Raw genomic sequence first — 26,891 nt, 5'->3', positions numbered from 1 at the left:
GTCTTCTCAGCTTTCTCCCGCTGCTCACCCAGCATTACACTTTGATCTTGTTGTGGTATGTTTTTCCTCATCGTAAAGAAGTATCAGAATGATCCCATGGTGATTTATCCTAAGATTCTGAACACAACATGGTAAGGAAACAAGAAATGTGAACTCAAAAACGTACATTCTTTTCATTAAGAGTTTATTATTCTTGATTCCTGAATCTAAATCTACCACAACATAAGAGAAGACATAATGAAACAAGGACTACAAAATTGGGGAGCAAAATAAGAGAGACATAATGAAACAAGGTGCAGAATATAACGTCACACTACAACTTGAGGAAAACAAACTCTTCAATGGCTGGAACATCCCCGATCCTTTTCAAAGATTGCTTGCTGGGTTGGTCATCCACACCAATTGCCATCACAGCCTGCTTTCTTGGGGCAATTCTTCCGACACTCATGAAACTAACATTCACGTTCTCCTCTCCTAAAATGCTCCCAACCAATCCTATCATACCCGGCTGATCAACCTGTCTGCAGAGTATAATGCTACCTTCCAAGCTCACATCAACTTCAAATGATCCAACCCTTGTCAAGTGGGGAACCCCATCCTTAACACGACCCTCCACCTTTATCTCCCCACTGTCTGATATGGCGCTGGCAAATTTGGATTCCACATTGGCAATCTGAACTTGGATAGTGTCCAGAGGATTCTCAGGTGAACCATCTAGAATGGTCCGCTCTTCTGTTATCCTCAGTCCTCTCTGTTTAGCAGTGAAATCAGCATTGACCAGATTCACAAAAACACTGGATATTGGCTCAATGAGACCCTTGGTAATCATGGCCCGAAGAAGTCTGGTATCAAGGTCATCAGGAGCTCTAGCTGAGGCATATGAAACCTTTACGTTCTTCACACCACTGCCTCCTGCCACTAACTGGACAGCCAGTCTCCCCAGTTTCTCGGCAAGTTCGACATAAGGCTTCAGTTCCATCAACACCTACAATCAGAAAGGGAAAACATGAAGTTGTAAATCCATGCAACAGCCTAAAAATTTAGTCTTCAGATTAGTCTTGGAATTCAATACAAGAAAATATTAGCTTAAGACTTAGATGTTGCTTACAACTATGCTTCAACGAGCAATTTTAGTCTTGAATATCAAGAATCGCATTTGCACTTGTCAAACTCAACAATTACTAATCCAAAGTCCGTGCGAATGACTAATTTAATCAGGTTTCATGAAAGGATTCAATTTTCGGAAAATGAGAGTCTACCTCAGCCGGAACCATTGGTGCATTGACTGCAGTGGCAGCAAGCTCCCCTTTCAAGGCTCCAACGACAGCTTCGGCAATTTCAATGGCCACTCCTTCCTGCACATCAATTTAATTAAGTTTTAGTTTATATGATAACCAGTAGAAAAGAAGACAAACATTGTGATATATGCAATGCTGCAAAAATCTACCTGTGCTTCCATGGTACTAGCACCAAGATGAGGGGTGGCAGTAACTCTCTCGTGCAACACCAACTTGTTACCCTGTGGCGGCGGCTCCACAGTGAACACATCAAGCGCAGCCTACACAACAACAAAAACAAAACCACATTACTAACTGTCCTGCATTAAGCCAAAACCACAAACAGCAGAGTTCGCAATTCGAACCTGCGCAACAATTCCAGAATCAAGAGCCTTGACCAGCGCATCCTCATCGATAACTCCACCGCGAGCCACATTCACAATCCTCACTCCCTTCTTCATCTTCGCAAACGTCTCGTCGTTGAGCACCTTGTTAGTAGCAGCAGTGAGAGGCATGTGCAGGGAGATGAAGTCGGCAGTGGCCAGCGCCTCGTCGAAGCTGACAAGCTCCACACCAATGGCACGAGCACGATCGGCCGGAGCATAAGGGTCGTGTGCAATCACATGCATCCCAAGCCCCTTAGCTCGACGCGCCACTTCAGATCCAACCTTACCAAATCCCATCACAGCCAGTGTCTTCCCAACCAGCGAAACTCCGACGTACTTGTTCCGCTGCCATTTACCTGAAAAAAACACACCACCACATCAAAATTGAACACAAACTGTTCGACGAAATGCCTCAATGAAAATTACTATGTTTACTAAAACTGTTCGACGAAATGCCTCAGTGAAATTACTACTAAGTTTACTAAAGCTGTTCGATGAAATGCCTCAGTGAAATTACTACTATGTTTACTACTAACCAGCTTTGACGGAGGCGTCGGCCTGAGCAACGTTTCGAGCCATGGCGGTGAGGAGAGCGATGCCGTGCTCGGCGGCGGCGACGGTGTTGGCAGTCGGTGCATTCACAACTAAACAACCAAACTCAGTGGCGGCGCTCAGATCCACATTATCGATCCCAACCCCGGCTCTTCCGACGACCTTCAGCCTCCCGCCGGAGGACTCGAACACCTCGCGGTTGACCTTGGTCCCGCTCCGGACGATCAACGCGTCGCAGAGTGAGATCTTAGTGCAGAGCTCCTCGGGGCTGAGGTTATAGGAGCAGTCGACGTTGGCGAACTCCTTTAACAGGTCGAGCCCGGCCTCGCCGAGCTTCTCGGCGACGAGGACGGTGGGCTTGGCGTCGAGACTCGCGGCGGAGAGGACGACGACTAGTCTCGGCGGTGCGAGGCGGCGGCGGGAGGGGAGGGAGAAGGCGAGGGGGTTCTTGGAGGAGAGAGAGAGAGAGGAGGTAGGGTTGCGGAGAAATGAGGTGCGGAGGGTTTGGGGTGCTGACGTGGCCATGGTGGTGGAGGAGGAAGGCGGTGGTTGACGGTGGTGGAGATATGGGGTTTGGGTTTTTGTATTTATAGGTGAGACTGAGAGAGAGAGAGATATCTGAGTGAGATGGGGGGGTGAGGTCAGCCCTGGGAGAATTAGAGGGGGTTAAAAGAGGTTGTGGGAGGCACGCGCTGGGGACTGGGCGGGAAAATTGGGTAAGGGTGAGAGCGCGTAAGGGTACGGAAGGGGGGAAGAGAGTGTGAGTGGAGTCTGTAGTGGAGTTTGGGGGTTGGTGAGAGATAGGGCCAATGAATCCGCAGCCATTTGTCAGTGCGGCGTAAATGGTAAGTCTTTTTGGTAAATATTATAATAATGAGGTTTTTTTTTTGGAAAGTGAAAACGATGAGTTGTTAGGACATCTTCAACAAGTGGGTCATCACAACTCGGTGCGTTCTGGAATAGGCCCGACCTCTGAGAGCCCAAGTGTTTTTAGTAAACGGCGTCAATGTGTCAGTTAGCAACAGTAACTGGGGTGAAACCTCATCAGTTACTTTGTCGAAACTGAAAAAACAATCACGCACTGCGCACGTTTTTTTCCCGCACGTGGGATCGTCGAAGGGAACCCTAACCCGATGTATCCCATTTAGATAGAGATAGAAGTGGAACTCGAACCCAGATCTAGATTGCAAAGCAATGTGGCGAAATAATTGCGATTCAGATGTTTCGATTCCAGATACGGAAGGAAAGAGACCGCGCTGTGAAAGCTCTTATGAAAGGCAGTGTCGAGGCGGAAGTGGGTGGTAAGTCGGAATCTGCAATTCCCAATTTGTGTGAGTAAAGTGTCGATTTTGGGTATTATAATTGATTTTGCGCGTGAAAACTATTGCAGGTCTGTGGGTTCAGATCAACGCAGGTATGAGGAGGTACATTCTCCATCAGAAGAAGAGGTATATGAAAGTGGATTTTGAGAACTGTTAAATGGGAACAAAATGTTTTAGCCGGATTGTGAAATCAGTTGAATTTTTTTATGTGTTTATGCAGATATGGTTGTCTGAAGATGTGTCGAATGAAGTATTGTTGGGCGGGAAGGGGACCGAAGGGCATCCATGTGAGTCCGACATTCCAATAATCTCAGGTTGTGATCTACAAGAGTTTGAACGCGTAGTTGCCCGCATACCGAACTACAGGATTGTTGAAATCGAAGAGATGGGTTTCGGACCGGTTCACATAGTGAGAGGTATTAAGCTGAACGTTGAACTATGCAAAATGTTATTGTCAAATTTTGACGTTAAGAATTCGACGGTTAAGATACATGGGCGCAACCTTTCCATCAATGCCAAGGACGTGAAACGCATGATGGGACTGCGGTGTAGGGGCACCGAAGTGGATATGAACTGCTCAAGTGATGATGAGGTTTTATCTGATTTGAAGAGAAGGATGTGCGGCGATGATACTGATATATCTTTGAAGAAATTGAGGGGTATGGTTTTGTCCACTTATGACGACGAAGAGTTGTGGAAGGTTTGTTTTGCGCTTTATGCCCTTGCCACTGTGTTCTGTCCCTCAAGACCAGGTTATGTAGATCGTAGATTGATGGTGCCATTGAAGAATCCAGGTCTGATTAGGACCCATAACTGGGCAGGATTTGTATTTTCAAAGTTGGTTGAGGGAGTGAGTGCGTATCAGAGTGGTGAACCAATTCACGTAGGTGGTTGTTTGATTTTCCTGCAGCTTTTCTACCTCAGTGTACTTGGTGAGAGAACGTTGGTTATTCCCACAATTTGTCTACCTGTTTTGTCCTGGGGCCAAAATGAGTGTGAGAGAATGTACTAGAGGATAGAAGAAGCTGGTGGATTTTATGTGACTGAGGGTGTTTGGGTGAGCCGCAGACACTGTGGAGGCAGATCGTGTGAGTATTCCGGTTCTGTGGATTACAGTACTGGTTTGAAAACTAATGTTGTTGATGACATGGGCGAATTGAAGTCCGAGATGGGGAATGTGCAAACTGCAGTTGGAAGTTTGGAAACAATTTTGTACGATGTACTTCCAGAAATTGTTAAAATGGCCGACTTCTTGAAATCCATGAGGAGCACTGTTTGTAATTTGAGGACAGAGGAAGGGATGAGTGATCTAGTAAGGAAAGTGAAGAATGTCGTTGTCGAGAAGCAAAATGGTGCCAGTACTGGGCGATTTAAAAGTCCAGTTGATGAGTCTGCCGACATAGGCGCTGTAAGTTAAATTTGTTTTTTCATTTAAACTAATTATAAAGGAAGATGTATAACATGCAGTGGTGACCTGAGTTATCCGTTGTCTGCTCAATGTTTTGGCAGAGCATAGTGATGAAAAATGTAATTTCTTGTAGGCTGACGGGCACCGAGGTCGGGAGAAAGTGCGTCAACAGAAGAGGTGTAGAGAAGAATTTTCGAGGTCTGGTTATGGGAAAGTGACGGCGGAGCACATTAAACTCCCGGGAATCAGATTGATTAGCGGTATAAACGATCTTTCACCCAAAACCAGGGAGCTGCTGGCGTACCTATTCGGCAGAAAAGGGCGTGGAGCTGAGGCTTCAGCCAGGTATGTCTATTAATTGTGAGAGTGTCTAGCTGTGTGGTTGATTTGATGAAATTAACTTGTAACTATGCATGCAATAGTGTATTAAGTAAATTTGTTATACCTCAAATTTGTTACTTAAACTCATGCATGTTTGTGTTTTACCTCAAATTTGTATGCATCGTTCGACGGATTTTTTACTTAAACTCATGCATGTTTGTGTTTTACCTCAAATTTGTATTTATGAAATAATAATCCATAATCACATTTAAAACGTAGAGATCGGATCAACTAAAAAAAAAAAAGGAGGGAGCAACCATACCATTATTGTGGGAATGAGCAAATTACACAAATACATAATATAACATACTAAGAGGATGGGAAGACCGAATTCATACTAGTTCTATTACATCATAGAGTCTGCCTCTAACCACAACATAATTGAAAACTTAAAAATAAAAGGCTAGGCACTGCTCCATAGGGAAAAGACATCGTTGCAAAAAAACATAACCCTTTATAAAAAATCGTCCATGCAGTGAGCTCATAGATAGTAATCAACCAAGGTTCAGTGAGGGACAATCCCACTAACTCCATTCAGGTCTAACGGTATCTGATTCCCCAACTTGCGAGTTAATATCAAGGAGGACTCCATTACCACATTCCCTCCCAACATCAAACTGCAACACAGTTGGTGAGGCAAACATGGAACGATAAGGCATACGCGATGGTAGGAGATTGCTAGAACTCATATTTACCTCTTCAGTATTGGATTCACAACGTTGTCCACTTTGACTTTGCACGCGCTGCTCCGATACACTCACTAATTTGGAATAGACTGTACTTGCTCCGCCTTTACATCCATCAACCTTCTGCAGGTCGGGACAACGACGCCTATTATGGCCGGGATTATGACAATGACCACATCTGGGCCCTTTTCCGAGTGGTTGTGCTATTTGCCCGTTACATTCGGTTATGTGGACATGACTGCCTTTGGTTCTTGCTATAACAGGGTCCTGCACCACATTTTCACAGTCATCCAAGTTCAACCTTGCTTTCTTCCCCACTCTAACGCCCGGGTATTTGCCTAGGAGTATGTTCAGATCTTCCATCCCACTTTCAAAACCTTGTTCTGTAAATGACATATTGTAACACAATCTTTTTGCTAAACCAATTAACCCGGCATACCTGCAAGCTTGAGATTCCCCAATTCCATTATTGTTGACCTGTTGGCCGACGAGGGACTTCTTCCTAGCATCTTTGGTCCACCTCTTGCAAATAAGAGATTTGGGAAAGGTCTTAACACCCTCAGTTTTAAAAACAGTAAATATATGGCAGCATGGAATCCCATCAGATTCAAATAGCCCACACGAGCAGGTATAACAATCCCCCTCTGATTTTGTCTCACCAGCAACATACGTAACTAGCCAGCACCTATCTTCTACACCATATTGTGTCACATAATTAGTAAGGTTCTTTGAATCATCATAATCAATACGACTGGAGACAACAAAACTATTTTCAAATACCATCTGCCCCCTGATGACGAGATAGATATCGTCAGTGAAGATATTGAAAATTTGTTCCTCAATCCCCTTCATGGGGAGTTCAAATTTTCTGAGGTGATTTTGAGACTTGAAGTCATCCAACAAATAACGGTCTCTAAGACGACTGACACTGTCATATAGTCTAGGTACAAACTCCACAAGCTTGGTGAAACTCCCAACTTTGGTCTTCACCTTATTATTCATACCCTCACAACGTTGTGTGCTGCACATTCCCGCACAATGATGTCCCCTGCAACAATACCAAAAAAGGAAGAAATACATCATTACTTTAATGTAATCAATTTTAGGTGTTATCGAGTTTAGGTGTTACTACGGCACCTTATACGCACTTATGGATTGTACATTCCGTTTTTAAGTTTATTTTTACAACAACTACCAACAACACAATGCACTAGCCTTCATTCATATAACCGTATTTCAATATAGATAGATAATTAAACAATTAAAGTAAATTGTACAATCCATAAGGAAGAACAAATTTACCAAGGAGTTATCAAACTATGTCTACTACAACTAACCTGAAGAATGCCTCCGCCCATCTCTCACGTTTATCATAAAATGACTTCATCCATTCATTTTCCATCAAATCATGTTCGGCTATCATGTTGTCCCAAATTAACTGCCACTCTTCAACACTGTATGATGCATATAACAGCTTCCCCAACACTTTTTGCACTTCTTTCTTTTTCACTTTTTGACCAATGTTCCGCCCTATGTGCCATGCACACAACCTCTGCCTCGCGGCTTTTAGGTGTGTTCCAAGTGCTTTGTGCAACCTTTCATCGCCATCTGTTATAACAGTTTTAGGGACCTGATTTTTCATAGAAGCAACAAATGTCTCCATCAGCCAATCAAACGTACTCTCCTTCTCATCGGCAAGCAATGCACATGCGAAAACAACGCTTGCTCTGTGGTTGTTGGCACCTACAAACAAAACTAAGGGCATCCCATATATGTTTGTTTTGTACGTGCTGTCTATGATTAAAACATCACCAAATGCCTCATAGTCTAGGAAAGAAGCACTGTCTCGCCAAAAAAGGGTCGCCAATTTTCCCTCCTTGTCTCTTGTGTACCTGCAGTAAAAGTTCGGTTCTTCCCTTCCTTTAATGCGGAACCAGTTCAATGTCGCTTCTGCATCACCGAGCTCTGTACCAAGTCTCCTACAAGCATCGAGTTTGTTGTAAAGGTCCTTCAACATGAAACCAACAAAAGGGGCACCACCAGATTGCCTTGCTAAAAAATCAAACGCCCCACTAATACTCACCCCGGCAGCCACAAGCGCTTCCACTTCTAAAACATCCTCAGCCGTCACTTCCCTAAATGAACGGAGGAAGTGGCGTTCAGAAACATCTGCAAGACCGTGGTTATGAACTGTTTCAAACCTAAATACATAGTACTCTCCACTGTCTTCGTCATACTTCACTGTGAAATTGGCTTTACAACCGGTCCTTGAGTACTTGGTTCCCCTTGGCACAACCTTCCTCTTCCTCTTCTTTCCAAACACATTGGGACTATCACTTTTTTCATAAGGTTCGGTAAATTCATCTTCCCGAATTATTTCAGGAGCCTTTTCATTTAGCTTCACACAATTCTTGCTGTTGCACTGCCCCTCTTTAGAACATGCCCAGGTCCTCCTCCAGGTAATTGTACGTTGTTCGGCTTCTAAACAGCGCTTCTCTCTTCTAAATCTCTTCACACTAAAACCAATCATGAAGGCATAATAGTAGTAAAATTTCTCAGCCTCCTCCTCACTCGGAAAAGTTAAGTTATCAAAGTCGGCTATCGTAAGCGTCTTCACATCCTTGCCCTTCAACCTTGAACACCATTGGCTGTCAGGTGTTAGAGGACACACATCTTCAAAAGCAAGCTCTGTCTTCGACATCCCTTTTGCCATATTACGGCCCAACACTTCCAACTCTTCTGAAGTCTGATTATAGACGTATCTTCCAAACCCAACGTCATCACTCCCTGCATTTCCAGTGTCATCAAAAGAATCCTGTAATTCACTCCATGTACTTGCTTCACTGCCCTCCTCTCTAAAACAGTTTGCATCTTCATTCCCTCTATTACCCTCATCTCGACTTTTAACACATTTCCGAACTTTCAAATCCTCCAACACATTTCTGGCATCATTGTCCTCTTCCTCCGGAAAGGGAGGACTGTAGTAGTCTTTCTCATTAAACCGCAAACTTCCATCACAAACGTCCTCCATCACCTCACGCATTACTAATTAACATTACAGACAAAAATATAATATTAGATCAGATCCATAACCTAATCATTGAATCAACACTATATCTACCTATTCAAATCAACAACGCCAAACAATTTCAGATTTTGGTCTAAATCTTTGTTTCCAAACAATATAGCAGAAACAAAGAAAATGGAAAAGTTCAATACTAACCTCTCTCATCCATCGCAGATCTGACATTCGCAAACACCCAATACACTGATAAAACTGTTGGAAACAATACCCGGCCACCCTCTCTCTGAAATCAGGGTCGCAGATACCACTGCTCTAATGCTCCCACAATTCGGTGAAGTGTTCCAATTTTAAAACTGCGCCTCCCTCTAAACCTATTTCACCTATTTCAATCTCCACTTCAATGACTTCCTACGTGTGGTCAACGAAAATAGGTCTAAGTCTGACTTATCCTTCCAAAACTTACCTTGCTCACGTGCATTTCGCATGTTCGCATGCACATTTTCTAACATACGTCTGTTAATGTGGCCCCTGCTGTGTAGTCCAATCCCGAATCACCACGTCAGCAAAACCCCTTTTGGGCTCTCAGAGGTTCGTTGCATTCTAGACTGCTCCTCATAACTCATAACCCAAATCTAAACACAAAACACTTTAGGCGGTATGCAAGTGGACAACCGCTCCTAGTGTCTAAACGGTTAGTCGGCTTTTTAGACAATTTTGAATTATTAAATATTTTTATATTTTTATATATGTATTTAAATTATTTTTATGATTAAAAATATATAATGATGTTCAATATTAATTTTAAAAATAGTCTAAATTCACAATAATTTAAATAAAAAGTTCATACAAAACTATTAGAACAAAATACAAATTATAAAAATAAATGTATACATGAATCTCAAGTTCTTCTTTCTCCAAATCATTCCCTAATTTCTTTGGTATCATACTCAAACTTAATGTCTATATATCCTTCCTTATCTTCTGTGTCCACATTCGAAATAAAATTTTCATCATGCTCTTTTCTTATTTCCACACTCATAGTCCTAGGCCGGGTAGGTACATTATCCACTCCCAAAGTCTCACCCTCCACACTAGTAATATCTGACTCTTCTTCTTCATCATCATCATCACCACTATCAACAATCCACCATTGAGCCTTACTAGCGTCCTCACCAAGTAATACATCTACTCCTTAGGACCATTTTTAGGTTTTTTAGTCAACTTTATTATTGACCGCCTAGCACTGTCTAATTCACAGAACGTCGAAGATGGCCGCCGAGACAAAAATCGTGGCGGCAACTGACCTCCTAGTGCCTAGGTGCCGCCTATGCCGTTTTTTATAACACTGAACCAAACCTAAACCCATACCATACCCATTTTATATTTTTATCATTTTATACAATGATTTAACTCTAATATAATTTTTTTGGCAAGATAACTAGGCGGCCAGATAACTACCATATAATAACTTTACATATCATATATAACTAGTCTTCCTGCAGATACGATGTGCGCGTTCACTTAGTTTTATGACGAAACATTAACCGATGCATGGCTTCCCTCTTTAAACCATGAGCTAAAATATTACCATTCAGGCAAGTCTTTACTTAAACATTAGTTGTTCCACTATTCAAAGTCATATCTATCAATGTCAAATATTTGGACAAAGTGATGCAGTTTAAATAATGAAAACGATCACTATCATATTAAATACCACATCATAATAAGAGATGTTCTACTCCAAGAGGAACAGAAGTACAAAACCAATAACGATATAAAAAAAGCATAAACCAAGAGATATGGAGGGAGCAGCAAAAGAAAAATAAATAAATAAAGATAGTAAAGCTTATGTTGATAACAAATAGAACCATAAGACGGTGTGCTGAGGGCCCATAATTGGATAAAAACAGCTATTAACAAGACTCTGCATTGGAAAAAAATATATATATATATATATAATAAATAAGATTCGAGCAAGATAACGTAGAGTGAAATGAACCCTATTTTATTTAAGGTGTTTGCATTTTAACTAAGATTAATTTATAGGACAGTAAAGATTAATCACAAAGGTATCTTCCTAGCCGTTGGATTTTTATTTCATAGATTTAGGCCCAGCCTTTTTCTTTCCATGAAGCGCATCTGGCGCATATTATAAGAAGAAGCTGTCATTTTTGTCCCTTTGCGCAATTGACCAAAGGAATGCGCGTCTTCTTTTGGTAGCAATTTGAGTCTCTGGCCCCCGCGCGGTTCCCTGCTGCAGAAATGAGTTTCCTCCCTAACAATTGACTCATTTTAGGCCGTGTAATGGGTAGATGAGCCAAAACCCAAAATGGAGAAGGGTGTCCTCTAGTTGTTACGATATTAAGCAGGTTCATGAATATCAGAATATGTGTCACGGGGTAAATTCAAGTTTTCTATGTCCTTTCAAATTGTGTTCTTGAATTTATGAGGTAGTGTTGGCATAAAGAAATCTCGATGATTGTCACGGTAAATCTAATCTGACTTATTCACTAATCACATTTTTAGTAACTTCAAAGTACGAATTCATAGTCTTATACGTGGGAGTTAACTTCAACAGTTCTTTTCGTGTTGTTGCTACCGAACGCATTTATCATATATAAAGTTATTCAAGTGTCTATAATGTTTATGGTAATGACGTCAAAAAGGTAATAAAAATAGGATGAATCCCCCTATGATGTGTGAGACTGAAAGGAATCATTGTTCCTTCTACCAGCCGTTACTAATGGAAAGTTGGAAACTACCTCATTCTCAATGTGTTTACCTAACGCAGAAAATGATTGAAGAAAACCTAATGAAATACGAACTCTCAATCTCTATGTACATATAAACCTGCACAAGGCAAAAGGACATGTAACTTGGTTTGTTTTCTCTTTCTCACCGAAAAAGGAAAACTTGATCTTAGAAATTGACCTTTCAATCTCGTAGTGGGGCGTGTGAAGCAACATTTTCCGACGGAAGAAACTTGCATACAACTTAGTATGTACGTGCGCGTTCGAACTATTTCTCGTTTATCTATTTTTCGCAATGTAAATTAAAATTTTAAACCGTTTAAAAGTTAATTAAACTAATAAATATCATGTCCGTAAAAAATTGATGTAAATAACAATTATCATCTTAGTCGATACATCAAACAAATTTGCTGAGGGGTTGGTGAAGACGAAGACGAAATGAAATCTGAGGGGATATGCTGTGGGAGATCTCATGGAGTATCTGCTTGTAGTATCAAGTTGTGACGACCACGCACATGGCAAAACTTATTTGTTTAATTAAGCCTTTTCCGTTTGGACACTTTGGTGTTGGTGGGTGTTGGTGGGTGTTGGATTAACAATTGGTTCTTGCTTTGGACTAAAAGGAAATCGAGCATCACTTGTTCCTTTGTATCTTCTTTCGTGTAGTATTTATAAAGGAAGAGGAAGGGAACTAGGAGTTGGATTACGTAAGGTTGTTTAGTCTCGATTCTACTTTGCTACTCTAATGTTCGTTTTGTCATTCTATAGGAATGTAGTCACGGTCGTGTGAAGATAGTGTCAACTTGCACCAAAGAAAACCTTATTACAATTATGCAAATTAATAGATTTTTCTGGTAGATCGAGAAACATTTCATGCCTCATTGTAAATTTGTAATACAGACTACCATATATGCTCAATAAATCTGGGGTTGAGTGGGTTACAACAACATTTAACTAGTTGTAATCTTAGGAGACTCAATTTATCGTGCCAAGAATTGATTCAAAGTTAGAAGTTTTTTACTGTATAGATTATCTCAGTTGCTCAACGAGGTAGATATAATTTTCAAATTATGCATAACAGTATCTGTCATGACACTATTTCTCACTTCATACTATTTTCTATTTGAATATGAAAGCTTTCACCCATTATTTAAGTTTCCTTCAATATCTGAAGCTTCAAAATTTGGTTATCACAACCTAGCACAAATTCGAAGAAGTCAAGATTCAAGAGACACAACACCATTTCATTATAAATTAATAATCTGAATAAAAATTACATGCATGATCAATAAAGAGGGAATAAATGAAAGTGACATGAGTACTAGTCATGGAAATTGAATCCGAAGGATCTGCCTCTCGCAAAATCAAGATAAATGGAAGGATCGGTCCACGTTAGTCCAGGGCTTAGCAAACCGTACTTGAACATACAATACAATGCACACAAGATTAAATTAACACTAGTGTATCTATTACAATTATTATGAATTTAGCAAAATGCAAACGAATTGAGAGCCAACTGAAAAGAAACAGTCTTTGCAATAATGAAAAGCCAATCGAACATCATTTTCCTTCGGTACCTTTGGATGCCAGTCATGACACCTTCTCTATTTTCTGCACATCTAAAATCAAATTGAAGTCTATGAGCTAGTAGAACAGAATGTATATGTGTTGGTTTATGCTCTATCAATGATTGCTCCAAAGTTATTTTCGACCTTCTTCTTCTTAGGTGATATTTGAATTGCGGGGAACCTCTAGTTTCGCAATTTGGTTCTCAAAAAGAGAGAACAGTAATAGTTGATGGGAAAAGAATATAGACTGGAAATTATTCGAGTACATTACAGGTAAATTCCAACTCACTTGTGCAACTCATTTCCAAGGAGCCAGACTCTAGCCTCTTCTGGAGATATATGATCCACTCCAGGTGAAAACTCATTCTAAAGAGGACATGAGGTATCAGGTATGACTGTTATAAACTTCATCTGCACTTTCACAGTTCACTCAGCTTTGTCAACTTTTGGGCTGCGACTTGTGAGTACATGCCGAGATGATATGAATGTGCATGACACAACTTCATTTCACGTTTTATTTGGCAACTGTATAGTAGTCCTAAACGAGGATGGAGCTTTGGCTTCTAAAGCCTGTGGCATTGTTTCAGTAGTTGCAGGAGATATGAAGACCATGGTGTTTCCAACAAGGAGAAGGTCACTTATTCTAAACTCTAAATCAAAGTCACAATAGTTAATCGGAGTGATTAGAGAGGCCAGGGAACTTAAGTTTTATATTAAAAATTGAGGACATAAATCATTTCCGATAATGAGGAAACTTATAGATGAATGATCGAGTTCAATTCCATAATGACTAATACAATCCTGATTTCTAGTTTTTGTTCTTTAAAGTCAATTTTGTCAGTGTGAGTCATATAATGTAATTTAGGGATGTACATCATCTAATTAGTACTTACATATTCTGTATATGGTAGTACATAGTACGTACGGTTGTAGTATAATGTAAACTCTATATATAACCTCCAATGTGAGATGAATATATCAGAAAATTTCATTCTCCAAATTGTGTCATAGTTAACACGGTATCAGAGCAAAGGTCCGAAAAGACTTTGTCTCTTTATTTTCCGCTGCAATTTGTTTGTGGAATTGAACCCCATTGTTAGGGTTTTATTTCTTCTCAAATTTCGTCAACATCTTCTTCCAGTTTGCTTTGGGCACCCGTTTTCTTTGGGCACCTAATCGAATTGTCATCCTCCAGTTCTCCGGTTCTAGAGCACCGACGATTGTCATCCTTCAGGTTGAGTTCGTTGCCGCATCTCTTCACGTTAGACCGGCGTCCCTCCGCCGTGATCGCATCACCTGTGTCTGGCGTCCCTCCGCTGCCATCACATCTCCTGTGAACATATCAGTTCGGCATCGTCCATCATCAATTCGGCCTAGATTTTCAATCATCATCCATGCATATCATCACCAGTTGCAATCCACCGGCGTCAGTTTCAGTCGGTATTTGACTGGCGCATTAAAAGAAGAAAAATTGTCTCGTGTGTACTAAATTTTTGGCACGATCCCCCGGGAATTAAGACAGCTAAATTTCACTAAAACGTTGGCAATTTGAGTTCTTGAGTTCCGTAACTTCGGAATGATCAGCATAATATGGGTTGCAAGGAGACCATCGGATTATGCTTTCATTGATTTTGTCCACATAAGAGATGTTGAGAATGCTATTCGAGAGTTGAGTTCTCACACGACTCTAGACATGATTTGGGACAATATTGCACAAATGGTAACATTTTTGTGACTACAAAGCCTCGAAACAGGTGGTCAGATTGGTATGGCTTTAAAGGTTTCAAACGTTGTTGGTTCTGATACTTGGATTATTGATTTTGGTGCCTCCGATCATATGACTTATGATAAATCTTACTTTATTACAGAGTTGTCTACTCCACCAGTGTCCTATGTCACAAATGCTAATGGTGAGGCTTTTCCTGTGCTAGAGAGAGGGTCAATTCGTATCACTCCTATTTTAGAACTCCATAATGTTCTATATGTACTTGACTTATCACATCCCTTATTATTTGTTTCATAGTTGAATATTGAGTCTCGATGTTCTGTGACCTTTTTTCCCATGTATGTGATTTTCAGGATCTTCTCACCAGGGAGATACTCGGTCAGGGGGATTTGAGGGGTAGATTGTTTCACTTAGATCAGACATATGCAGGAGCTAAGCCAAGAGCACAACCATGCATTGCCTTGACTACAAGTTCTAATCAGATAAGTGAAATTTGGTTGTGGCATCGCCGATGGGGACATTCAACTTTCCATGTTATGAAAAGAAAACATGTCTTCCCTGTTTATTGGTGTGGATGAGTCTTCTTTACATTGTGAAACATGTGTCATGCTAAAAGTCATCGTTCTACCTATTTTCCGAGCCTTTCTAAAATTCATACCCCTTTTAAATTAATTCATTCTGATATTTGGGGACCTTCCAAAGAGCCTACAGTCATGTGTAGCAGTATTATGTGTCTTTTATTGATGGTTGCACTAGATCGTCATGGGTTGTTCTACTTCAAACCAGAGATGAGGTTTTTCATACATTTCAAGCTTTTCACACTCATGTACAAACACATTATAATAGTACCATTAGAATTCTTCGTTCTGATAATGGAGGAGAGTAGGTCAGTCATGTTTTTCAACAATTTTTTAAAGATCATGGGATTATTCACCAAACCACATGTCCACGAACACCAGAGCAAAATGGCGTGTCCGAAAGGAAAACCGTCATCTCCTTGATATGACTCTTCCATTCTTTTTAGTGCTTATAAGCCTGAGTATCTGTGGGGTAATGTTGTAGCAGCTTCAGCTCATCTTATCAATCGTCTTTCATCTAGTGTCATTTAGGGAAAAGTTCCTCTTCAGGTTCTTGCATCTCATGTATCCATTCCATCTTTTCACAATATACATGCCCGTGTTTTTTGTTGTGTGACTTTTGTTCATGTCCCTAAAAGTCAGAGAAAGTCAAAATTAGATCCCCGGGCAATCAACTGTGTGTTTGTTAGATATGGAAGCAATCAGAAAGGATACTGGTGTTATCATCCACCCACCAGAAAGTATTATGTCACTATGGATGTTACTTTTTTTAGGACATGAGTTATTTTACCTCTTCTGATCCAACCCTTCAGGGAGAGAATTCAATTTTTGAAGAGTTGTATCATGGCGAGGGGGAGGAATCAGAAAGAGTCATTGTTGGAGATACTTTCACTCTAGTAGCAGAAACTCATTTTGAGGTGGTAACTTCAAATAATCAGGTACCAGCAATAGCAAGAGCTTTTTTTGAGGTAGAAACTTTAGATAATCAGGTATCAGCAGTAGTAGAAGCTCCACCAGAGGTAGAAGCATCATACACCTAGATTCTAGAAGAAGAACCAATAGTTGAGAGAACAAATGCCCCTCCGGCCATCACTCATACCCATGACTGACAACTTCCTAATACAAAAGATCACTCATCTGAGGTATGTCCATCAACTTATACTAGTTGTGATTCTGATAGTGATCAATATGTGTTACCAAACATGCCTACTAGAGGTCAACCCCCAAAAGATATGAACCTAGTTTACATGCCAAATCAAATTACCCAGTAGCCACCTATATGTCCACTAGAAGATTATCAAAGTCATATGAATCTTTTATGAATTAAATATCTTCTGTATCAGTACCTAACAAAGTGCATGGTGCATTAGGAGATCCAAAATGGAGGAAAGCAATGAAGAAAGAGATGGAGGCATTGTAGAAAAATGATACTTAGGAACTTGTGCCTCCAACACATGGCAAGAAAGTTGTAGGGTGTTGTTAGGTATTCACTGTGAAGCATAATGTGGATGTATCAATAAGCAGGTATAAAACACGACTTGTTGCGAAGGGGTTTGCTCAGACATATGGTATCGATTATGATGAGACTTTTGCTCATGTTACAAAGATGAACACTATCCGAGTTCTCTTTTAAATTAGTCACTTCGACAATTTAATGTCAAAAATGCATTTCTTCGTGGAGAGTTAGCTGAAGATGTGTATATAAGTCTCCCTCCAGGGTACATAACTACTTCTTCTTGTGATTTTGTGTGCAACTTGAGAAAGTCTCTATATGGTCTCAAACAGTCACCTCATGCCTGGTTTGGGAGGTTCTCACAGTTTATGCGGAAGATTGGTTACAAACAGAGTAATTCAGATCATACCATATTTCTTAACTACCAGCAATGGAAGGTAGTAGCTTTGATTATATATGTTGATGATATGGTGATTACTGGAAATGTTAATGTAGAGATGATCGGCTGCATGGACAATTGTCTTCTAAGTTTGAGATGAAGTTCTTGGGGGATCTCAAATATTTCTTAGAGATTGAGGTAGGAATAGGGAAAGACACGATCTACTTGTGCCAAGGGAAGTACATACTTAGATTTCACTCCTATCAACACCCCTATTGAGCAAAACCATAATCTAACAGAGTATCCAGACCAAACACCGACTAATCGAGCTCACTATCAGAGGTTAATTGGCCGCTTGATTTATTTGACCCATACTAGACCAGATATTGCTTATGCAGTAAGCTAATTTATGCATAATCCAAGTGAGAGTCACATGGATATTATTGTGAGAATTTTGAGATACTTGAAGTCAACTCCAGGGAGAGGAGTGATGTTCTCTAAACACAACAACATTCTTAAGGTTAGTGGCTTTACAATTGCAAACTAGGCTGGAAATATTGCATACAACATGTCAACATCATATTACTTTACCTTTGTGGGAGGTAATTTGGTCACATGGAAGAGTAAGAAGCAGGAAGTTGTGGCCAGATTGAGTGTTGAGGCTGAGTATAGAGGTATGGCTCATGAAGTGTGTGAATTATTGTGGCTGAGAAATCTACTACGTGATTTGGGTGTTAAGTTAAAAAGTGTTATACAATTGTATTATGACAACAAAGTAGCAATTGATATATTAAAAAATCAAGTACAACATGATCGTACTAAACACGTGGAGGTTGATTGTCACTTCATAAAAAAGAAGCTAAATGCAAAGATTATTAGCTTCCCTTTTGTCCCTACTGAAGAGTAGCTTGCAGATATATTCACTGAAAGAGTTTCTAAGAAAGCGTTTTATGACTCACTAAGCAAGTTGGGCATGATTAATATGTATGCGCCAACTTGAGAGGTAGTGTTAGCGTGAGTCATAAAATATAATTTAGGGATGTACATCATGAAATTAGTACTTACCTATTATGTATATGGTAGTATATAGTACGTCGGTTGTAGTACAATGTAAACTCTATATATAACCTCTAATATGAGATGAATAGATATCAGAAAATTTCATTCTCCAAATTGTGTCATATTTAACAAATTTTTGAAAATCAAAACTTCAAAACGATACCAAACAATCGATTACCAATTTAACGATATTGATCTATTTTGTGTTCATGCCTTTTGATACATGATCCATATTGTTTTGTACAAAATCATGTATATGAGAGATGTAAAACCTATGACCTAAGAAAGTAGTCGAAGTGGAGCAGTTGTGTCGAGAGACGAAGGATAAATATCGAAGTTGGGGGGTGCTGGCGGCTCTCTTGACAATAGCAAACTTGATAAGTGAGTACAGTGGCCATATGGTTTGCATCAATCATATTTGGTTATGCCTTATGCGGATTGGTGTTGGTGAGACTTGGATTAACAATTGGTTTTCGCTTTGGACTAAAAGAAATAATCACTTGTTCTTAATCTCGGAGACTTTGTTTTGTATCTTCTTACTTGGTACTTAAGGACGAGGAAGGGAATGTAGGGAGTTGGGTTACGTAAGCTTGATTCCTCTGGTTTTTGCTTGATATGCGAATAATACCATTCCCGAAAGTTTAGGGGATGTTTTTCTATTCTGTTGTTTTTATCGTTGTATTTCTAGGCTTGTTAGTCCCTAATATATCCATCATACGAATAATCATAATCACAATTGAAACCCATAATTGAGGAAACCACCCCAACTGTGAAATACACAAATGAATAGAACGCACCTCCACACGCTTGGTCCGAGTTTGGTGATTTGGTTCCCCTGTCCGGCGGCGGTGATTGGGGGTTGGCGTGTTTCTCACTGGTTTGGGCGATGACGGGGGATGGTGCTGCTTGATTTGAGACAACTAGTGGCGCCAGTGATCGTGGCGGCATGTGGTAGTTATGACTACCCAGATCGGATCTGGATTGGGTCTTTACAATCTGATCTAGGGAAGGGAAGGTGGGAGCAGAGCTTTGCCAATGGCGGGATGGCGGCAGTCTGGTGAGAACGGGAGGCTGACATCGACGGAGATCCGGCGACAATAGCGGTGGGCGCGAGCCGGACTCTTTTGGTCTCTTTTTTCCTCCATGGTCCTTGGCATGAGGTGTTGACTAGGGTTGGTTATATTCTATTGGGCCTGGCCTTGGGTAATAAAAGAAGTAGCCCAATTAGGGCATTTAAGCATCTTATGGTTTGCTATTTCATTTTAGTAGTTTTTAGGTTGTTATTGCTTTCAATAAGAAGTTGGTTATGTCCTAGTTGTTGCACTCTATGTGCCATGTTTTCTCTATTGAGGCGGCGAATTTCTTGTTTTGTCAAATGGTCGTAGCCTCTTAGTAACATGATGAAACTTAGTGTCACTGGTATTTCCAGTGGCAACATAGTAGGAAAACTAATAGACATAGTAATTTATGGCTCTGCATAAGTATTGTCTTTTTGTTATGTCGCCAAATTTGTAAAGTAAATGGTTGTGCTAATGGTGCACACCTTGCTAAAAGATGGTAACTAGAATGCATAGATTATGTAGTGATGTCTGATATTATTTCGGGATGTTTTTACAGTATGGGGTTTAGGCTTAATATCTTCCCCCTTATATTTTGTGGTTTCATTAATGGATAGCCCATTTAAAAAAAACCCTATAATTGAGTTCTAGTCCTACTCAAGCAAGGAATTTGGAAATAATAATAATAATAATAATAATAATAATAATAATAATTCATAATGTTGTTAGGGATGCATTCCTTTTCCTAGTTGAAAATTGTTTCATCAGCGGCTCGGTGCTCCATCTTTCCCTATGTATATGGGTCGGACATCATTTTTGAAAGCCTGCATTTGCACATAGCTGTGCTTACGTGCAACTGATAATGGCAATACAAATTAAGTTGCATTTGGTGCAGCTTATTAGCTACTTTTCTCATAAGTTAAGGTAAAATAAGGGTTTGGTAAACACCACGTGAGCTCTTTTTCTTATAAGTGAAAGGTATTTTGAAGCGATAAATAAAAGTTAGTTTTTCCCTCCTTTTGAAAATAAGCAGAAGTCAACAAAACACAGAGGTTTATGCGAATAAATGATATTTTCAAAATGACAATGAGTACCCTTTCAAACACTAGAAAATTACAAGGAAACCTATTGGAGACCGATGACCCCTTCATCGCGCATCCATTCTTCTCAGAGATCGAGCTCGTTCTCGTTCTCGTTCTCTTCTCACTCTGTTCGACCTCAATTTTAGCTTGTCCCAATATTAGTCAATCCGCCAAAGCTCGTTAGATCTTCAACACGGTAAGTTCTTCCTCTTTGTATGATTGCATATATAATTTTTCAGGATTAGATTTTTTAATCTACTCTTTGATTTTGATGAACATTGAAGATCAGTTGTGTTGTGGCTATTAGGGATTTAACTGATAGAAACCATGATTTGTAGAATAATTGGGTCTTGTGATCCTGTGTGTCTATTGGCGTGATGGGTATGGGAATTCATGTACAATGTTGTTCTGTTGTCAAGAGTGAAAGACTTAGCAACTGATTTAATTATCAAACTTAGTTGTGAAGATTGTGATCATGGACTTACATCCCCTTACATCTCCATTATTCATTGTGACCTTAAGGTCTTTAAATACCATCATTCTTCCCAAATTCGTGTAATCTCCTTCACCACACTAAAACTCCATCAAAACTTCATCTTTTCCATAGTTTTAACATAGTTTTCTTAGGCCTAAGTCATATATATCAAGTTGTGCAAAGAGAAGTGTAAAGTGTCTTGGGTTTTCACCAAAAACTAAAGATCATTTACATCTTTGATCAATCACAAACTTATTTCATAGATTTGGGTTGGAGTACAGAGTTGTGATAGTGTGGGGGGTTTTACCAAAGTCATACGCACTTCACTCTCTTCATCCTCTACTCATACTCATCCTCAATCCTTGTTCTTTGTTCCTAGATTGTGTGGATAAAGTATGGTGTTCATGGAGTTCTTCCTTTGTTAGAACTCATTAATACCATACTTAGAAACACTTTATTTCTTATTACATCTTTGTCATTTTCAAGGGTTTGTTGTATTTAATGGGTTGTGAGTAATTGGATTTGAGGCTAGGCTAGCCCTAGCCAAACTCATGTGTTAATGAATTCATTTTACTTTTAATTGATGTTGATGCATGTTGAATCTATGGGCTTCTACACTTAAAATGATTACTAAATGTGTTGCTAGTTTTGTCACCTAGAAACATGTTTAGGTAATTAATGAATCAGAACTTGAACTTGACAACTTCTTGAATCCGTGAGCATGATTAGTTTTTAAGTGGTGGCTTAGTGTTTCTTACGAGAAATATTAAGTTGCTTGAATTTCTTACTTTGAACTTAATGCTTGTGTCATGAGTGTAATTACTCTAAGGGGGTGTTATGCTTGTGGTACATAGCCCACTTGTATTATAAGGTAATATAATTGGGACTAAGGTTGTGTGATTTAATTTGGCTCTAAAAGACTTTGTTAAATTGCATGATTAGTTGGTTTCTTGGTAGCTTCACCAAAGCATTAGGGGGAAGTTTATCAAATATGTTTATTCATTAATCTTGAGTTACATTTGTGCATGAGTAAGGCAAGGTGCAATGCCTAAGTCTCTATTCCTCTTTTGATTATATCCTTACATTCACCTTTCTTTGTTGTTTTTGTGCAAGAATTAATTTGCTTAGCTTAATTCTAAATTCAACTAAGTCGATTCACTACCACTTGTTAATATCATCTCCATGACTCTTAGTTTCCAAAGGACTAAGGTTGTGAACTTGTAAAAAGTTAGAATGCATGTTTTTCTAGTTTTTCTTGCGGAAATCTAGTTAGAGTTGAGCTTCCCCCAATCCCTTTGGTATGATACTCTACACTTTCCATTACTAAAACTTGACCTCTTATACTTGGGAGTAGGTAGTTTCACACATAAATACGCATAATCATACTTAAGTGATTCAACCAACAATCAACATGAAGCATGAGTGTCTCATCATGAATTGATAATCTTCCACTTGATTTATAATCAAGAGCAAAAGAACCTCTATTTCATTCCTCATATTACATCACATCTAATTTATATGTCACATATTGTATCTTCTCTTATTTATGTTTTCTATCTAACAACCTTCTTTTCCTTGCTATTTCGTCAGTTGTCGGCATTGGAGATTGGAAATACAATATCAGGGTTAATGCTATCGAACGTGGTTTGCATTTTGAAGATGAAATTCCCATATTTGTGGGAATAGAGAGGGCAAAGAATTTGGCTAAGGAAGCAGTTTTGATGGAGAGATGGCTTGATGTTATTAAGGATGTTGTTTCAACTATCATATATTTGGTCAATGATGGTCCTTATATGTGTTCTTATAAGGGCAAAATCTCTAGTGAGGCCTCATATGCGTTCTTATATGTGATTCGTGTGCCCATTATATCCTCATAGCCACTATTAGCTCATTAGCTTTGTCTGTTTACCAATTAGCTTTGTCTATAGGTAAACTTAGTGGCCATTATTGTGTTATTTATTAATCAGAAAGTCATAATTCAATTGATTTTTTAGAGACAATGAGACTGAAACTAAGAGCTAATTTTAGCTGAGGTGCAAAATTAAATGTTGGTGATTAAGATGCAAATGCTTTGAGAGTTATATTTGATGCAGCTTTGGTTTTTACTCGCTTCATTGTGAGTGTTCATCCTCGTTCAATGACTGCTCAGCACACGAAAATGTTGATGGTAGCTAGCAAGAAATGAGGAGCACAAAGTAATTGACGGTTTTTTATTAAGACTTTAAGGGTGCAAAAAAAACTACCCATAAAAAATTTGTATTTGTTTGCTAAAAGACATAAAATTATTTGATGTCTAAATTAGTTTTTTTTACAAATAAAAACTTAAATTAATTTGAGTTTATCAAACATCTGACACAATTTTAGGGTTTAACCCTAAACCCTAAACCCTAAACCCAACTTCTGTAAGTAAAAGTCACTTATAAAAAATTAATTTATCAAACACTTAATTACTTTATTTATCAGTGAATTATTCTAAAAAATAAGTATAAATTAGTGACTTGTTCATGCGTTAGTGTTTGGCAACACGATCAGGTTAAGATCTTAGGCAATGATTAAGGTAACCGAACGTATGTTGCTTTCACAGAAACCGCGCGGTCGATCGGTAAAGATGCCAAGAATCAAGTCACCATCAATCCAGTCAACACTGTTTTTGATGTGAAGCGATTGAACGGTAGGAAATTCAGTGACCCATGTGTTAAGGATGATATAAAATTATGGCCTTTCACAGTTCATGGTGTCGGTGACAAGCCTATGGTTGTGATAAACTACAAAAATGAAAAGAAGCAATTTGCCCCCGAACAGATATCTGCAATGGTTCTCATAAAGATGCGAGAAATTGCTGAGGCGCACCTTGGGATGACAGTCAATCATGTTGTGTTGTAACAGTCCATCATACTCCAATAACTTCCAGAGACAAGCTACAAAAGATTCTAGTGTGATAGCAGGCTCTAGTGTGATAGCATGCATGAATGTGATGCGTATTCTTAACGAGCCAACAGCTGCAGCTATTGCATATGGTCTAGAAAAAAAATCCATGACTATTGGTGGTAACAATGTTCTCATCTTCCATCTTGGTGGTGGTATTTTTGATGTTTCCTTGCTTAAGATTGAAGACCAGATTTTTGAGGTAAAAGCTACTGCGGGAGATACGCATCTTGGAGGTGAATATTTTGACAATAGATTGGTGAGTCATTTTGTGCAAGAGTTTGAGAAGAAACACAAGAAGAACATCCATCACGACTCGAAAGGGATGAGGAGCAGGTGCGGATCCAAGGCAAGAGGTGGATGGGCTCAAGTCCAACCGAGAATTTTGGACAAAAAAAAAGGTAACACACTAAATCACTAATATTCTCACTTTTTCTATCATTCCCGATATAAATCTTAATTCTCTCAGTCTCTCACTCTATCAACTGCTCATTGCTGCGCATTCTCCAAATCTTTTTCATTCTATGAAAGATTCAAAGTCTCACATCCCTCTCAGTCTCAGACTCTCAGCCTCTCCATCACTACTGTGCATTCAATTATACACCTGACTCTCGCAAACTCTATCAACATATTGTAAGCTTATATAAAATTATTTTCAATTGGGTTTTCTTATTTGACTTGATTCTGTTTTAAATTTGTTCCTAATCTTATTGGGTACTTGGGTTTTTGCCGAGAGTGAGGGAGGTTGGACAGAGGCAAGCATGGAGTGACAAATCAAACAATGGTGTATTGGTTTCAAATAGGGGTGAGTACGGGACGGGATGAGACGGGATGGGGTTCATCCCAGTCTCATCCCACTCTTTTGAATCGGGACGAAGGTTTTTAAGAATGCATCCCACTCGGGATTAATCCCGGTTGGGACGGGACGGGACAAATCCCACCTTCCTATGAAGTTAAATAAAAACCTATATTTTTACTTTTTCATTAACAAATTAACATTTAATAATGAAATTTTAACAAAAAAAATGCATATTATGTTCAAAATATTATAATTACCATTATTATTTGAGTTGATATAATTTTGGAGTTATTAAGAACATAAATTAGTTTCATTTTGATACAAATATATATGAATTTTTAAGTTTTCATTAAAGGTGGGACGAGACGGGACGAAGCGGGATATAAATTATTCGTCCCATGTCTCATCCCACTATTATGAAACGGGACGGGATCGGGACGGGACGAACGTTTTTAGACCTCTGTTCCGTCACGTCCCTATAAATTTTCGGGACGGGATTGAGATTTCCGTTTTTTATGCCCACCCTTAGTTTCAAATACTAAATTGAGAATTTGATTATGCTTTTTTCTGGTATGAACTCTAAGCTTTGTCAAATGATTATTGCTAAAAAATTTACTTCTTATTGATTTACAGTACTTTAATTTTAGTTTTACGTTCTATGACTTCTATTACAAATTCACAATTAATATGGATTTTTGTATTTGCTTTGCTGCTGTGATTGGATGTTCGCTACATTTTGTCTAATATAAGCATTGTTTCTTAATCTATAGGTAGTCTCTAATAAATTGTCTGATTCAATGCCGAAGTCAAAGTAATTTAAAAACTTACTAGATGGTATCCAATAACTAATGTCTCATCTTCAAGTTCAAATCTGATGTCTACTCCTTCTGTAGCTTCTCCAAACTTTGATGATGCTTCATTGCCTTTAGAGTCTCTAGTCAGTCAAGTGGATGATTCTAAGGAGTATGCTGATTTTGTTGACAATGAGATGGTGATCCATGACTTTGAAAATTTATCGAACCGTATGATTAGATTTACTTAGTTTATTCTTATATTGTATTTGATTAGTAAGGATCCTCCAAGTGTATTTTTTTTCCACTTAATATAAATCTCTCGTACCGTCGAGATTTTACTTTTTTTTTTCGTCGTCTTTAAAAAATGTATGAAGATTGTGGAGAACTCTGTGAAGGATGGCAAAATGGATAAGAATACTATTCACGATATTGTTCTTGTCGGTGGATCTAGTAGGATTCCAAAGATACAACAATTACTGCAAGATTTTTTGGTGGTAAGGAGCTTTGCAAGAGCATCAATCCTGATAAAGCAGTTGCTTATGGTGCTGCAGTACAAGCCACAATATTGCAAAGTGGCATTGAGAAAGTGCAGGAGTTGCTCTTATTAGATGTAATTCCACAATCTTTTGGTATAGAGCTTGATAATAAGGAATTCGACGTTTACATTCCAAAACACAGTACTATTCCCACCATGAAAACTAAGTTTTACACAACTCGCTATACAAACCAAAGTATTCTCACACTTCCTGTGTATGAGGGCGAAGAAAAAATAGCCCAACGAAACCGATTGTTGAGTAATTTTGAGCTCGGAGGAATCCCCCTTGGTCGGAAAGGGAAACCTCGCTTCAGTGTGTGTTTCGAGATTGATGCAAATGGAATTTTAATCGCATCTGTGGAGGAAAAACACTTCGTCTTAAAAACAGGATCATAATTTCTGATTATAGAGGGTTATCTAAGGTAGAAATTGAGAAGATGATCGAGGAGTGCAAGTTAGAGTACGAGAAATGGAACAAGAACATGGGGACCAAACTTGCATTGGAAGACTAAGCATAACATAAACCTTCACACCTTCTGCTCTTGGCCCAACGGTAGAATCCAGCTTAAAGCTCCATAGTAATCCATAGAAATATTGTTTTTTTTTTGTCAACACCATTGAAATATAAAACCAACCATTTGTTGTTTGTGATGCTCGTTTATTTTATAATCCA

At 39.1% G+C, this 26,891-nt stretch overlaps 2 protein-coding genes and 1 pseudogene across 2 annotated transcripts; 2 read left to right on the top strand and 1 right to left on the bottom strand.

The window, feature by feature from the left end:
• Nucleotides 1-228: 228 nt before the first annotated feature.
• On the bottom strand, nt 229-2,792 carry LOC126784470 (D-3-phosphoglycerate dehydrogenase 1, chloroplastic). Its single transcript, XM_050509931.1, has 5 exons — nt 2,200-2,792; nt 1,643-2,019; nt 1,448-1,558; nt 1,260-1,355; nt 229-985 (listed from the first exon to the last, which is right to left on the bottom strand). Exons 1-5 carry the CDS (start codon nt 2,738-2,740, stop codon nt 314-316), a joined length of 1,797 nt encoding a protein of 598 aa, XP_050365888.1. The 5' UTR covers nt 2,741-2,792; the 3' UTR covers nt 229-313.
• Nucleotides 2,793-3,357: 565 nt separating this feature from the next.
• On the top strand, nt 3,358-5,341 carry LOC126783503 (uncharacterized). The gene is made up of 4 exons (XM_050508981.1): nt 3,358-3,516; nt 3,606-3,663; nt 3,758-4,945; nt 5,079-5,341. Exons 1-3 carry the CDS (start codon nt 3,410-3,412, stop codon nt 4,547-4,549), a joined length of 957 nt encoding a protein of 318 aa, XP_050364938.1. The 5' UTR covers nt 3,358-3,409; the 3' UTR covers nt 4,550-4,945; nt 5,079-5,341.
• Nucleotides 5,342-16,435: 11,094 nt separating this feature from the next.
• LOC126782514 (heat shock 70 kDa protein 18-like) lies at nt 16,436-26,730 on the top strand (annotated as a pseudogene).
• Nucleotides 26,731-26,891: the final 161 nt, after the last annotated feature.

Source organism: Argentina anserina, chromosome 2, assembly GCF_933775445.1.
Source record: "Argentina anserina chromosome 2, drPotAnse1.1, whole genome shotgun sequence".
Lineage (NCBI taxonomy): Eukaryota > Viridiplantae > Streptophyta > Magnoliopsida > Rosales > Rosaceae > Argentina > Argentina anserina.
The sequence above is the reverse complement of the archived record's forward strand: the minus strand, read 5'-3'. Positions and strand labels throughout refer to the sequence as shown.